The following is a 16873-nucleotide window of genomic DNA, read 5'->3' as shown; positions in this document are numbered from 1 at the left end:
TTTGTCTCCGCGGCACTGTTGGGATCCCCGAGGCTCCTTGTCTTGGGTAATTTCAACGTGCATGTGGGGGCAGAGACTACAGGGCTAGCTCTTGAGTTCTTGGAAACCATGGCTTCCTTGAACATGTCCCAACATGTCATTGGCCCCACCCACGTGGGTGGCCATACGTTGGACCTGGTCTTTTCCACCAATTGGAGTGAGTGTGGTCTGGTGGTGACTGACCTCGTGTCGGTCCCCTTGTCATGGTCAGATCACCATCTAATAAAATGGCACTCCCCCCTCGCAGGGAGCAGGGACCTATTTCTATGGTCCGCCCTCAAAGGCTACTGGATCCTGTTGGATTCCAGGAGGCCATGACAGGTGTTTCGGCTGACCTGGCTGGCGCTCCTGTCGAGGCTCTGGTTGACAGCTGGTCCATCGCTGCCACTAGGGCTATAGAAATGATCGCGCCTAAACGCTCAGAGCTCGGCCTGTGCCCTGGTTCAACCAGGAGCTTCGAGCGATGAAGCGGTATAGGAGAAGGCTAGAGCGTAGGTGGAGGAAGAACCCGATGGATTACAATTGGATAGCTGTTAGGGTCGCAACTAACCTTTACCTGACTAAGGTAAAGGCTGCATGTAGATCATTCTTCACTAACCGGATAAGCGAAGCGTTCAACCAGCAGGCGGAATTATTCCGTATAGTCTGTGACCTATCCGGAACTGGTTCAGGTGATAGGGCTCCCCCTAGTTTTTCACGTGACCAGTTTGCAGCCTTCTTTAAATCTAAAGTGGAGGCCATCCGCCGGGAGCTCTCTCCTTTTTAAAATACAGTGAGTCGAGCAGAGATATCCAGCGCTCCGTCTTGCCCGGTAACTTTCGACTCCTTTCAGACTGTAATGCCTGATTCTGTGGCCAAGGTGACGGAAGGCCTGAATGAACATGGTTGTTCATTCAGGCCTTCCCTCCAGCCAGCTCTTAATTTTTTTTTAAATTGTAGTTGTTACTGAATCAGCATGTACCTGTCTGTGTTTTTATTGTTTGATTTTGTATGGAAGCCGCCTAAAGTGGACTCATAGTCCAGATAGGCGGGGTATAAATCTAATAAATAAATAAATAAATAAATAAATAAATAAATAAAGAAAGAAAGAAAGAAAGAAAGAAAGAAAGAAAGAAAGAAAGAAAGAAAGAAAGAAAGAAAGAAAGAAAGAAAGAAAGAAAGAAAGAAAGAAATCCTATTTAAGACTAAGAATCCTCATTAACTTCTCTTGTATGCAGCCTTTATTGATTTTAAGTCTGCCTTTGATCTTATTCCAAGAAATAAACTTTGGGCCAAATTTGAATCTACGAACATAGACAGATGGCTACTTCTGCTAATGAGGCGACTATATGAAAATACCCACCCGAGAGTCCTCTGTAATCCATCTGGAGTTCTATCCAATCCAATCACAGTTTTCAGTGGGGTCAGACAGGGTTGCATACTGGCTCCCACCTTGTTTAACCTCTACATGAATAACATAGTTGAAAATTTATCTAATTTATCTAAGCCTGAATTTCATCCCCCCAAGCTGCACTCATGCTTTATGCAGACGATACAGTTCTACTCTCATTAACATGTGGGACCAAGAAGACTCTTGAGGGGGCTTTCTTCCTATGTAATCTAGAGCAGTTAATAATTAATTACCAGAAGACCAACATTCTCATGGACAGTAGAAAAAGAGTGAAGCACAATTGGGCTATCAATGGTCATCCCATAGAGCAGGTTTCCAGCTATAAATACTTCGGCATAATCTTTCATGCCTCGCGTTCCTGGACCCCCCCCACACACACACACATAAAGCATGCAGCACTGAATGCTCATAAAAATGCAGTAGCATTAACAAGTTTTTTTCACATTAAAGGGGGTCACCATATCCCCTCAGCCATTCAGGTTTTCAAGGCTAAAGTTGTTGCTCAAATGTTCTATGGGTGCCAATTGTTTGCTTTATCTTCTTTATCTAACCTACGTCCTCTTGAGGTAGTTCAAACCAAGTTTTTTGAGATCTATCCTGACTGTACCCCCTTGTACACGTAATGTAGCCCTTCGTTTGGAGGCTGGCCTAATCACCATAAGAGCACGCACCAAAGTCCTAATGTTTAATTACTGGCTAAAGCTTATCTTCTCTTCAGAAGGCTTGGCACATATGTCACTTTCTGACTCCTTTCAATCAGATTGGAAACTCCAACTCACAAAAGAAATAAGGCAAATGGGTTCTTCCACCAACGCTCTCTTGGTGATGGGGCACATTGGTGCTAAAGCAGCAGTCAAACAAAGAACCTGGGACATAGAACTTTAAGAGCATATGAGCCAGTCAGGCAAATACTGTACAGTGTTGCTACTAATAATGCTTTTACAATGTCTTCATATTTGACTAGCACAATGACAACAAAGACCAGAAGAGCCTTCACATTAGCGAGACTTAATGTTTTACCGTCTAAGCTCATGGAGGGAAGATTTCAACATATACCTATTTTGGATTGCCTGTGTCCATGTAACGATGGCCAAGTGGAAACTGTAGGCCATGTTTTACTGTACTGTCTTTTCTATAGAGATATATGCACCAACCTCCTGAGCCCAATTAGATATCCAGGGAGACCAGATGAATTTTACATCAAGCTACTTCTTTCCAATGAAGACTCCCTTATTATACGCAGTAGCAATGGCACAGCACTCCCTTATAGTCTCCTGAGTTCACAGGTTGACTGGTTTTAGCATGAGGGTGGTTTATTGTCGAGTGTAGAGAAATGTTGTGGTCCCAACCGAAGGGACGAAATGTTTACAAATACGTAGGAAGGACTCCCTATAACCCAAAGACCCTATCCAAACCAGTTTGTCCTAGATAATCCAATGGTTCAAAGGATAGGTATAAAAAGGCTGTATTTGATTCTCCCCATATTTTACAACCAGTACACAATTAATTATCTGTTGTACACTTTTTAAATTGCATTTTGTATATTTTAGGCATAAATATGTTTTATGAGTTGGTCACCCAACCATAATAAATAAATTCATTCATTAACTTCTCAAACACTCCAACTAGAAACAGAGTTTCACATCTCCACTGAATAATGATATCAGTCTGTAATCTTAAAGCCAAGTTTGTTGCACATATACTTATCCATAGTGCTTAAAAGCACTTTCCGGGTAATTTATAGTTTAATTATGCAGGCTACATATTGCCCTGTGCCTGTGAGCTGGGTACTGTATTTACTGACTTATGAAGGATGGGATACTCAGTCAACCTCGAGCCAGCTACCTGAACCCATCAGGATAGCATTCATGTCATGAGTAGAGCCTTGACTTGCAGGACTGCAGTTTAACCATTGTGCCATGAGGCTCCTTATCTTAAAATCATGCATCATCATGAAATTCCTTGTACTACTAAAATCAAACAGAACAAGGCATTTAAAAAGTGTATTTAATTATAATAGTACAGCTTTACCAGCCTACATTGTTTCCCACTCCAGCACCTCTACAGAGGTGCAAAATCATGTGTGACTGTAAAAACTGGTAATTTGTATCAGTACTAGTTCATGGTCTTCATAGTACAGTAGCCTGATGTTTATGCTACCTTCCTCACTTCCTTTTCCTACAAACATATCAAACCCTCAAATTATTTTTTTTTAAGTTTTAGTTGCTATTAAGGAAAAAAGTGAAAAAATATACTTACAAGCTTCCTCTTCTAGGGAGACTGAGTTCCTTCTGGGGGAAAATAAAATAGAAAATTAAGTAAGTAGACAAGGACAAATGATTAACGAACACATATCCAGATACAACGTTATTGAAATATCAAGTTTGCAAAGCTTGCTTTTGATCAGATAACTGCACAATGGCTACATTGTTAATATTCCAACAAATTTATAATTTTGAATAAGCAGTGGGGATTACTGAGTCGGCAGTCTTTGTTTCAGCTGTACATTGTTCTAAATATACACAAGATTCCCAAGTTCCTGGTTCTTATAAATACCCAAACTGACTCTGAGAACATTACTGGTCTGGCAGCCAACATTTTATTTATGACTGCTACAGTCACACTATTAAGACTGTTAATATAGCTCAAAAGGTTCAAATTTCAAGATACCATAAATCTCAACCCCACATTTACATTGATGAGACCTGACCTCAGTTTTCTACATGTTCAACATGGAGATCTTAGGATTGTAGTGAAAGTGTTGCTACAATGTGTAGTAATGGCACATCATTACAAAAGGAAATGAAATAATAAAATTGTTAATGTTGCCCTTATATAAATGTATGACACAACCACACTAGAAATATTGTGCATGATTCTCATCAGTGCAAATCAGAAAGAATATGATCAAAGTGATGGAGTAAGATAGGTGGTTCAAAAAAAAGAATATAATTAAGAGGCTGAAGTTACGTTGACCCACTGTTCAGCTTAGCCTAAAGGCAATTGGCTGTGGGGACACAACAGAAGTACAGATAATTATGCATGATGTGGAGAAAGTGGACAGGCTTCTGTCATGCTATGAGAAGCTGGGGTCACCCCAAGGCCTAATAGTGAAGAAATTTAGGGCAAATAAAGGAAATGTTCACATACCACTCACACTTGGCTTGCAGAATTTGCTACCATTAGATGCAGTAACAGGCATCAACATTAATAGGTTTTAGAAGGCACTAGATCAGGGGTCTCCAACTCGCGGCCCAGGGGCCAACTGCGGCCCGCGGGATGATAGTTTGTGGCCTCCGCCTTAATATGAAAGTTTAATGTTAGTGAGGCCCACGGGTTTGATATGTATGGCACTTTACAGTGTTGTTTGTGGAGCTGAACGAACCTACCAATCACCGTGGGGTATATGGCTCTCGGGGGCAGGACATTGGCCAGGCTTGATGCAAGCAGAGATACATTTCTCAATGAGTGAAAGTTATAGCAGTGTTGCCACTGAGTGTTTTCTTCTGTGCCTGGCTGCCTGCCTCGTTTCTATTGGGCACAAGCAATTCATCCCAGCACACTGCGTTCACAACACTTCAAAAAAAGTTTTTTGAAGCTGCTGCCCAGCGGGACATTATATGTACAGTGGTGCCTCGCTTAACAAAAGCACCGTTTAACGAAGAATCCGCATAGCGACCCGTTTTTGGGGTAGCTAATACGATCGCATTGCAATGTTTAGATAGGCTAAACATCGCATTGCAATCATTTCTGCACCCGGCGGCCATTTTGGGAACAGCTGATTGGCTGTTCCAAAATGGCCGCTGGGTGCAGAAAATGGCCGCCCACACCATTTTCGCGCCCTGCCCTCGCTTACCGAGAGCACGAAAATGGCTGCCGGATGGGGGAAACTTCGCTAAACGGTGAGTACAGAAGCCATTGGAACGCATTAAACTAAGTTTAATGCGTTTCTATGGCGTTTTCCGTTCCGTATAGCGATGTTTCCCCAAAGCGACAGTTAATCCGGAACGGATTAACCTCACTATGCGGGGCACTACTGTATATATACGTTTGTGTACACACACACATACTGTACATCAATGGCACTTAGAGAATTAATATGAGCTCTGTCTCTCTCTGACAAAATAAAGCGAAGTGATGTGTATGCGGCAGGATAAAAGAAAAGTAAGAAACTTAATGCAGCCTAATGTAGTCTACAGTCACATAGTGACACCTGTCCATAGGCAATAACAGCCCTCAGTAACCCGGACCAATTATAGGGTTGCACCATTATTTGTGGGTCATTGTTTTTTATTTGCATCACACTATTTGCACTGACTCACACAATGAATATTACATATATTTCTATATGATGTAAAAGTAGTCAAAGCAAATGACATCAACAATAGCATGGTGTCATTTCCGCTTCTTTTTCCTGTAACAACAGCATGGCGGATAACAGTCTGTGAGCAGTCACCTTTTTTGCACTTGCTATCCCGGTACTTTCTACCATCTACAAATGCCATGGTGTTCATGTCATCATGAAAGACATGAACATCGAGCATAAAAACAAAGGAAACTGCTACCGGGCTTTTATCCGCCGACCACCATGCTGCAGTTACAAGAAAAAGAAGTGAAAATGAAGTTCTCCATGCGTTGAGACGTTCGCCATGCATCGGCTAAACACGTGATTGAAACTACAATGTGACAGTGACATCAAGTGGAATTATATATATTACACAACCCCAAGCATGTCTTTTTCAAAGCCTGCAGTGAAGAGAAAGGCTGGTGATGAGCACAGACAATTTCATAAAAGTGGGAAATTTCTGTGTTGAGCACAGGGGCACCCCAACATGTCTTATTTGAACAGAGAAAGTTTTGGTGCACAAGGAATATAATTTGAAACATCATTACACAACTAGACACGCTGAGCAGTATGCAAAATACCAGGGAGATGAGAGAGCCAACTGGGTTGTCAATCTTAAAACATGTCTACTGAGGCAACAAGATTTCTTCAAGAAAGCAACCAAAGAGAATAATGCAGCAGTCGAAGCTAGCTACGTGGTTAATGAGATGATTGCTAAAGCAGGAAAGCCATTCACAGAAGGTGAATTTGTCAAAAAGTGCATATTACAGGTTGCAAGTATACTCTGTCCAGAAAAGAAAGGTCAGTTTAGCAACATCAGCCTTTCTGCCAACACCGCAGCAGAGTGCATTTCTGACTTGTCATGACATTTATGCCCAACTGTGTGAGAAAGCCAAATGTTTCTGTGTATACTCAGTCGCTCTTGATAGTACCACAGACATCACCGACACTGCCCAGCTCGCAATGTATGTCCATGGGGTTGATGACAATTTTGAAGTGATGGAGGAATTGCTCACAGTAATTCCAATGCATGGCCAAACCACTGCTCAGGAGATATTTCACCAGCTGTGTGATGCCATTGAGAATGCTGGTTTGCCATGGAAGAGGTTTGTTGGAATAACAACCGATGGCGCGCCATCAATGACAGGGAGGAAAAATGGACTGGTGGTACTTGTTTAAAAAAAACTGGAAGAAGGGTGTGTGGAGGAAGCAATTGCTCTGCATTGCATCATCCATCAGTAGACCCTTTGCAGCAAATGCCTGAAGTTTGACAATGTGATGTCTGTTGTTGTTGTTGTTGTTGTTGTTGTTGTTGTTGTTGTTGTTGTTGTTAGTAGTAGTACTAGTAGTAGTAGCAGTAGTAGTAGTAGTAGTAGTAGTAGTAGTAGTAGTAGTAGTAGTAGTAGTAGTAATAATAATAATAATAATAATAATAATAATAATAATAATAATAATAATAATAATAATAATAATAATAATAATAATAATAATAATAATAATAATAATAACAACTGATTGATTGATTGATTATTCTTAATTTGTTTATTTTTTCATCTTATTTCGTGTTAAAAAATAAAAATAAATAGATTTGAGAAGATTGGAATTTTTTTAACAAAGCTTTTCTTGTGGAAAACCTGATGCGTCCCAGCCTCACCCAGCCTCTGCCTCCAGCGGTCCCCAGGTATATAGAGTTTGAGACCCCTGCACTAGATCAATATACAGCTATGAATAACTATTAGCAGTTATGTATTGCCCCCAGCATCAGAGGCAGTATATTTTTATACATCAATTGCTGCGTAACATGAGTGGGAAAATGCAGTTGCATTCATGTCATGCTTGTCACTTCCCCAAAGTATTTGATGGTCTATCATGTGAACAGAATGCTGAACTGAACAGACATATTCCCTGGCAAAATATTGCTCTTATGTTTATGTAGTTATTTTTAAGACATCTATTAAAACTAGCCCAAACCTGCCACATTAATCTAAAGGGGCAAGAAAAATCTATGGTTTCCCTTGATTATTTATATAGGTACAGTTCAGTTTATTAAGAGTCTGGGAAAGGGTTCCCAAACCATGTAAGATGCAGGTCTTCTTTGGGATTTTTGCTTATCTGTGTTTGTTCTTGGTCACAGAAAGCTAGGTTACCTAACTGTAACCATGGTTTTTCTAGTGGTCCTCTGGGAATTCACACAAATGGGTTTATCCTGCACCTGCGCAGGACTTGGAAGATTCTAGAGCTTAGAAAAAAGAAACAATTTAGTTCCTCCCCCCCCCGGCAGGGTATAGGCTTCACCTCCTCCACCTTCCTTTCAGTTCCCTCGTCTGCCGTTACCATATGGAATAGGTATCAAACAACGGTATCGTGACGGACAGTGGGGAGGAAGGGAGGGATGTGTCCGTCCACTGTCCATTCAATGGATTTAAATGGGGAAAACAAAAAATCGCCAAAAATTAACGAAGACTCAGAACAAAACCAAATTAAGTTTACACATGTTTCAGAAGGTGCACTACCGAATCCAAGCATTTAAAACAGGTTTCAAACATTTTAAGACACTTTTAAATGAGCAAAAACGGACATCGTTAAGTGAAATTCCCCCATAGAGAACATCGTTAAACGATGGGGAAATTTCCTCAAAGAAACCCATCGCAAAGCGAATACATCGTTAAACGAAGCAATCGCTAAGCGAGGCACCACTGTATATGGACACCGCCGTGTAGAGCGGTCGAAGTGGAGACTGCTCGAGTAGAATGGGCCTTCAAGCGTTCCAGTATCAGCTGGCCTGCAAGTTGATATGCCAGCTGTATCGCTTGCATTATGCACATTGATATGGTTTGTGGAGAGGCAGGGTTATCCCTATTAGGTCCAGAGCAGAGGAAAAGACAAGGAGAGCTTCGAAAGTGTCTCGTCCTTGGGCTTGGCCAGCAGAGGAGCCGAGGTAAGTGGAGGTTGCTCAACCGTACTGGGAGCAGACTTAGGAGTCTCCGAGCGTGGAGTCGAAGCAGGGAGAGTAGCGGCTTCCATGGTAAGAGTCTTTTCGTAGAGAAAGGAACGAAGCCGCTGGTGCCGAAGTTTAATAGCCTGTTTGGAGAGGCTCCTGCACGCGGTGCATGACTGGGCGCGGTGAAATTCCCTCAGACAAAACAAACACCGGTTGTGCCCGTCTGTTAATGGTATTTTTCTTAAACAGTGTACTGTTTGAAGCCCCGAGGGGCCATAAAAGAAAAGAAGAAAAACAAAATGCAAAAAGGAGAAAATGGTGGGGGATCCATTGTGGGGGGGGGTTGAGAATGGCGTATAGAATGGGAGAAAAAAGGAAATTAGTCAGCACCTATTTCTAAACTATTAAAAAAGAAAAGATAAAGTAAAAACAAGGAGTTTTACGGAAAAGAAAGCCCAAAAGGGCTAAGAACTTTCCTAAAAGTCGCTCTAACTATTCCAAATGCCCTACTGGAACAGCGGAAAAAGAGGAACTGAAAGGAAGATGGAGGAGGAGGAGGAGCCTATACCCTTGGGGGGAACTAAATTGTTTCTTTTTTTCTAAGCTCTAGAATCTTCCGAACATCCTGCACTGGATAAACCTATTTGTGTACATTCACAGAGACCACTACAAATAATCTCTGAATCATGGAATAAGGGGCCAATAAGGCCTCCTGTAACTTGAGACCATTATTATGTGTCCTGCACTGGGTGCAGATGACTGGGAACAAATCCTGCCCCTCCACTGTAAGATAATCTGATCTGAAGAGCGCTAAAGTGTCTCCCCTCAGCCTTCTTTTTTCAAAGTTAAACATGTCCAGTTCTTGTTGTATTTTCACATAGGGCTTGGTTTTTAATCCCCTGATAATCCTTGTTGCTCTTCTCTGATCTTGCTCTAGTCTGTCAGTACTGTATCTTTCTTAAAGTGAGGTATCCAGAACTTGACACAGTACTTAACATGAGGCTTAACCAGTGCCCAACAGAGAGGAACTAAACTGCATGTGATTTGGAGACTATATTTCTGTTAATGCAGCCTTATCAATATCTCTTTGAATTTTGTTCCTGTTTTCCAGAGTACAGTGGTGCCTCGCATGATGACGTTAATTCGTTCCAGCGAAATCACTGTAGAATGAAAACGTCTTCATGCGATTTTAAAAAGCCCATAGAAACGCATTAAAACCAGATTAATGCGTTCCTAGGGGCTTCAAACTCACCATCCAGCGAAGATCCTCCATAGCACGGCCATTTTCACTGCCTGTGCAGCGAGGAATCCGTGCGAAAACACAGCGGGCGGCCATTTTGTTTCCCCGGCGGCCATTTTGAAACCGACGATCAGCTGTTCAAAAATTATAGCTTTGCGATGATCGGTTCCCAAAGCAGGGAACCGATCATCGCAAAGCGATATTCCCCCATAGGGAACATCATTTTGCGATCGCTTTTGCAATTGCAAAAACATCAACGTCAAGCGATTTCGTCATCAAACGGAGCGCCCGTCTTGCAGGGCACCACTGTTAACCCCTTTTTGTTAACCCCAAAAAGGAGGGAAAAACTCCAGCGAAGACAACAGACTACAATGCACTACAACCAGCTGCTATTAATGCCAATTTATTGTTATACACAGCTAGGGCCCTTCGTCTTAAAAGCAGAGAAGAGCCCTGATAAAAAGCCAGCATTGGTATTATATAGGGTGATACAAAAAGAGCCGCCCAGAGTGGTCGACCAGACCAGATGGGCGGGATATAAATCAAATAAATAAATAAATAAATAAATTAGCTATTCCACCCAGTTTTGTGTCATCTGGAAATCTGACAAGCATTCCCTACCCCTGCACTCCATTAAAGTCATAAATAAAAATGAGGAAGAACACTTAGCATCCTTTGAAATCAAGAACTCCATTATAACATGGTTACTTTCCCCCAGAGTTCCCCTTATTGTCACTTCTTCCACCAAGTCATCTTTGCTGGTTAGAATCAAGTCCAGGACAATGAATCCTCTAGTTTCTTCCTCCACTTTTTCTAAGAGAATATTATTAGCTACACAAACCAGGAATTTCTTGGAAGGGCCATGTTTGGTAGAATTTGCCTCTCAACAAATATCAGGACATAAGATAAATAAAAGTGAATTTGAAGATCAATATTTTTTAAGTTTTAAGCAGACATTTGTATATTTGTCTGAGCTGTCTCAGGTTCTTTTTGGTCACAGGGGAAATCAGGACAGCACAACGTAAGAAACTAAGAATTTTTTCATATCAAAACTGATGGTATCAACTCAAGTAATTGCCCTAATTTAGTAAAGGACTGAATTAAATATGTTTATTGTTTCAACATCAGATCAGTATTTTAAATGCTATCAAATACAACAAATATATTTCTGCACCACTAGATGGTATCATTATCCTATTTAGAAATCTTTTAACACAATACAGTGGATCCTCTACTTACGGAATTAATCCGTATTGGAATTGTGGCTGCAGGTCAAAAAGTCTGTAGGTCAAGTCTCCATTGACCTACAATGCATAGAAAACCAATTAATGCCGTAACCGGCCATTTTTGTTCCATTTTTGTTCCATTTTGTTTTTTTTTCTGGTCTGTAGGTCGATTCTCCGGCTGCAAGTCAAACCTAAATTTTGCGACCAGAGAAGTCTGTAACTCAAAAAGCCTGTAAGTCGAGCCATCTGTAAGTCGAGGGTCCACTGTATTGTACATAAAAGTTATTGCCCATTATCAATTTTGGATTTTTCTCAGGAACCAATGCAAATATATTTGTTTTTTAAATAAAGATCATTATTTTGTATGTATCATAGTTAATAAATGAAAAAGATTTCTAGATATGAATCTATAGTTAATCTTTAGTGTTCAAATCTATGTTTAAAACATTTACTATAAAAAGGCAATTTTACTATTTTGTCATCCTTGAGAAGGCCATCTACTGATTTTCTGACACATCAGACATTTTCAATTAGAATAGTGATTTGTGATAGGGTTTTTTGTGGGAGGTTAACTTTAACTAGCCTTAACAATCTTCCCAGTTTAACTCAATTTTCAGCAAACGCATGTACCAAAATATTAAGAGTAAAGAGAGGTTATATTTCATTACAGCACTGAATTGTTGAGAGAAAACCTTTAAATAAAAATTTGGGGCAGATTCTCTTCTCTAGTTCTGAATTGCACCTGCAGGATATTTTCCCCTTCCCTTACTAGGACAACATATAGAATCTGATTGGAGATGTGTCCCACTGTCATGCCATTTTCAGTTCTTGTGCTGTTCACTTCTTTTCTCTCCCTCTTCTTCTTCATTAATGATTCCCTTTTGCAGTTCCTCTTTGACCTCCCCACTTCAGGTTCTCACTCCCAGCAGTACGTATAACAGTAGCTCCACACCTCAACTTGAAAATATTATTTCCACACAACTCTCAGCCAACAAGAACTTCTGCCATTTCAGTCCAATTCCAGCTAAAATGATATTTTAAGAATGAGAGGCAGTGTGGCATAGTGGGTAAAATGACAGACTAGGACTCACAGAGATCTGCTTTGCCATGGAATCTCATTGGTGGGTGGCACTACGAAACCTATTCTTTAAGTATTTCACATATTGAAAACTATATTAGGGTTGCCATAAGTCAGGTGCAAGTTGATGACACATAACATACACATGAAAAAAAAACCTCAGCTTTTGCTTTCTTAACTGACTGACAACAGGGGGCAATTTCCAAGCCTCTTCTCCTGACCATGTTAACTACAAAACACTCAATTCTGCGTCCCTTCCAAATATATGCCAAACATCTATGCTACTTATGTTCAAAACAAAAGCCTAGGTTGTAAAATGGAGCTGCCACAGGAAACTACTTATATCTAGGTATCTCTGGAGGAAAGAAGAAAACTTTTTCTCAGCCATTTTAATCCTGGTTTTGGCACAGAGTCTTGTGTTCCGTGCCAAAATAAACTAATAGTAATGTTTAATTTTGTGACTTGCATAGAATCAAAGTAATGGGGGACAATGCCACATGTGCTATTCAACCGTCTAAGAACTGGGAGGGGCAAGCTACTACTTTTTGGGAAAGAAAAAAGTACTCAACATGAATTCAGAGGAACTCTTTACTATATTCTCATAAACTAGTACAAATAACTTTTTGGCACTTTGCTTGGACTTAATTTATGGACCTTTCTCCTACACAACAATATCTACTCATCAAAACTTTAAGCTGCTTTTTGTTGCTGTTGTTTTTTTTATTTGTTTTTTGTTATAATGTAGTCTTAGTCTGCACTGAACTAATAAATCTGTGTCTAAAGTGATATAATCCAGACTGCAGATAAGGACTCATGACTGAATGCTCCCCTATATTAAAAGGAAAACCAGTATGGAATCAACTGGAATTCTCCTTCCTTCCATCTAGCTCCTTTGTGAAATTCAAAATGAGGAGAAATTGTCTCTTATTCCAGTAAGGAGGAGGATATGGGGAAGCAGCGTTATATGGACTTAAATCAATCTTTTCATCTTAGAATTACCTACTCTGAGATACAGCAGCTCTCCATGGATTCAAATAGGAGCCTTTCCCTGTCCTATCTGGAAAACTCTGTAACAAACCAGATGTTTACTTCTGAGCTATAGTCCTCTTAGCTTCCACACTGCGTTTAGAAGTTTTGATTACAATTATGAGGAGAACATTCTTGGGACGCATTCAGTGTAACCAAAATCTTCTCCATACCAGGGAGCCTTCTTTTCTATTTGGAATGTCCAGACTAGAGGAAAGCAGTTTTCCCTTGAAGTCACTTCCATTAACAATAAGAATAGAGAAATAAAGATAGCTTATAGTAAAAGGCAGAGTAAAGCAATAGATTTTTTAAAATACAGCTTAAAACTGCACTATGATTGATGATAACTGAATTAATTCCTCTCTTCCTATCAAACACCGCTTGAGAAAAGCTTGATAATAACACACATGGATACTTTCATAGTTATTAGCAGGAATCAGAGCAGGGGTATTAGTATGCCAGCTAACAAAATGAAGTCTGGAAGTTATATACTGTATCTCAGCTTATTCACAGCATTTGCATCTAACTATGCACAGCTCGGGGAGAAATAAAGGGTTTTCCCTCAGGGAATAAATAATTTCCACATTTTCAAAGAAAAATATCCGAATAAAATATACTGTCAGGTTGTAATCACTGTATTTGACCTAGTATTTAACTATGACAGTTATTTTTCATAGTTTAATAAATCCTGTTCTAAATGTTCTAATTATGTTTAATGCTCTATGTCACATAAAACCCTATGCACATATCAGAGGAAAACTGAAAAATACAATCAAATATAGTGCCAATTTCTTACAGATATTAGCTATCAACACACAAATGTTTTAGCTGTACAGTAAGATCATAGCCACTGGATCAATACCCACAGTTTCACTTAATCAACTCTTGGGTTATTAGAGATCCATTCCTTTGGTCTAGGCCAGATTTTCAGTATGCCTGGACCAGGTGGGAGGTGGGGAAGAACTCCATGCTAAACCCAGCAGGGGACAAGATTCTCCTTGTTCCTCCCCTTTCAATTCAAGGTCTCCCAGGCCCAGGCTGGATTGGCCCTCAGCCAAGGCAAAGCAAGATGTGGCATGCACGCTCTAATCCTGGCTTCTCTCGACCAAAATGTCTGCAATTGCACCAGCAACAGGATTGGGTCAAAGGGAGCAGTGGCAGCAGCTCAAGGGTGGGATCTGGGCTCCCCAGGCAGAAGCATGGAACTCCAATGTGCGCGGAGAAGGAGGATGAAGAGAAGGACCCAAGCAGCACTTGCATTTCCCCTGCCTCCATCACATGCTCCCCACCCTTCCCCATTCATTCTCCACTTCCCCCAGCTGATCTGGACCGCTTGGCCCCACCACCACCACCGGCAGAATTTGGACAGCAGCACATGAACGTGCAAAAAAGTTTCATCAGTTCTGTGACTTTACAATAAAAACTGGATTGCACTGAATTGAAAACAGTCTTTTCATTCTCTGGGCTCCTTGAGCAAAAAGTGAGTTGCCGCCACTGCCTGCTTTGAAAAGGTCTGTCTGCCTAGTTAAGCTGGTGGCAGGGCTTGCTGGAGAAGCTGAACTCGAAGAGTTCAGCATCTTGGGGTGGATCTTTAAATGGCTTAGAATTAGTTTAGCTGTTGCAGTGTTTCTGAAGGGTCATAATTCTCTTGGTGCAACCTCTATAGACCCTATTGGGCAGTGAGACCACATCTTTGAGGAAGCACCATGGCAGTGTTCTTTCTTTTTCTACAAATCAATAAGAAATAAAGGCCAAGAAGCCAATGGTATAGATAAACAACTAAAAAGCCTTTCTTGGTGGTGGTGGTTGTGGCTAAAGGTATGAAGATTTAGATTTCTATGCTGAAATTCCTTAGATTCCTGAATTTTGGCAACTGCAGTCCAAAAACATAGAAGGCCACACCCCTAGCACCTCCTTCAAATAAAGCTACTAAGGTGAACACAAATGCATTTTGAAGCAGCTTGTGAAAAGAATTTGAATAATCGCCTCTCTGCTTCTGTCTCTGGTTCAGTCTGGATTCACATGTTATTCATATGATAATTCAGTAACATAATGAAAATGTAGGTTCTCAACTACCTTTACTTAATGACTTTAATTCATATTGTATTTTATACCTGCCTTTCCCTTTCCCTTGTTTTTTTTTTTTTTTTTGCACTTAGGAATTGAAATTGCTAAATGTTTTTGAAGAAAAATATAAGTATCATCACACACATATTTTTATATGTAAGTCCTTCATGAATGGGTTTGTGCTTCACTTGGCATCTAAAATACTTACAACTCTCAAGAAAAAATAAAGTTATTCTGAGACAGAAAAACCCCAAAAACTGTGGTTTCCGATACTAAAATGAAAACTACACTGCATTACTTTAATCAAGAATATCTAATTTCCTTGTCAGTTTCATAATGACAAATATTCTCAAGGTGAAGTAAAAAATGCCAACTTGCCAACTAAGCAAACCCAGTGGATTAATTTACAGAACACCCTGACTGTGGCAAAAGGTTTATATTTGCAAGCCCATGGAAGCCCTATATCTTGTTGAGAAGTGGAAGAGTATTTTTTTTATCTTGGAAAGGCAAACTTTCTGTTTTTATTTGCTGAGCAGTCACAACTACTTCACCTTTTTACTTTAACACCATGTAACTAAGCAGGTCACAAACGTATTAAGAAATAAAAGGCAAAACATCTGGGATATCTAGTGAATTAAAAGATTAGGAGAATTTGTTAAAAATTGACATTTTAAGGCATCTGAACCTGTTCCATAATTAAAGTAAGCATATAGCCTGCAAGGCAAAAGTAGGATACTAAGACACATCAACTCCATTTGGAATTGGAAATGTAAGAATGCTGGCACACTTATAGAGTATGCTAGCCCTGTTCACTCTGTCTCCAGTTTCACTTCACTCATGCTCATTAAGAATAACAAATATGAAGAGAGAGCTCTGTTCTGTGTGGTTGCCTTCTACCTAAATCAGAAGCCTGACTTTTCAAGGTCATGAGACAAATGGAGAATCCACACAGATAACAGAGGCTTTCCCTTTATTGTCATCATCCTACACATACAGGAAGGTAACAGAAGGGGTGTCGAGTGGCAAGACTAAAATGTACCCTTCTATGCCTGAATGTTCCCCACATATGTAATGCATGAATAGGACCGTTATAAAATACAGTTCACAACCAACCAGTGACAGGCTCCTGACAGAGTAGCAGACCCCTGTTTAGCAAATTCTGAATATTAAATGTCACCATGATACTGAGAGGGAATCTAACCACATCCAGTGTCTTCTTCAGTTCTGCTCTGCATGTACTTCCAGTTTCTACTTCCTATTTAAGTACTGCTAAAATTATGGAAACTTCTGCTGGTTCAGAACATTGCAACATTGTCACTGTTACAGTGACAATGAAACTGATGTGCTATAGGTTGTTCGCTGGCAACAATTCAGAGTGCTGGTCATGACCTGTAAACATCCAAGTGATTTGGAATCAGGAGCCTGTCCATGTGTTGAGATTGTCCAGAAAAGCTCTTCCCTCTGTTCAGACAATATTTGGTATACATCTGGAAGGAATTTGAGAAAGGGTCTTCCAAGTGA

At 40.3% G+C, this 16873-nt stretch overlaps 1 protein-coding gene across 9 annotated transcripts in view; it reads right to left on the bottom strand.

Annotated features, from left to right (window-relative positions):
- The window catches only part of MAST2 (microtubule associated serine/threonine kinase 2), a 234073-nt gene that overhangs the window by 154494 nt on the left and 62706 nt on the right, over positions 1 to 16873 (bottom strand). For all 9 annotated transcript variants that reach the window (XM_072997567.2, XM_072997568.2, XM_072997569.2 and 6 more), the window contains one exon: positions 3689 to 3720. In XM_072997567.2, the coding sequence (XP_072853668.2) occupies positions 3689 to 3720 (32 nt within the window). The remainder of the gene's footprint in view (positions 1 to 3688; positions 3721 to 16873) is intronic.

The sequence above is a fragment of the Pogona vitticeps genome, chromosome 4, assembly GCF_051106095.1.
Source record: "Pogona vitticeps strain Pit_001003342236 chromosome 4, PviZW2.1, whole genome shotgun sequence".
Taxonomy (NCBI): domain Eukaryota; kingdom Metazoa; phylum Chordata; class Lepidosauria; order Squamata; family Agamidae; genus Pogona; species Pogona vitticeps.
Note: the sequence above shows the minus strand (reverse complement) of the source record. Positions and strands in the feature narration are given on the sequence as shown.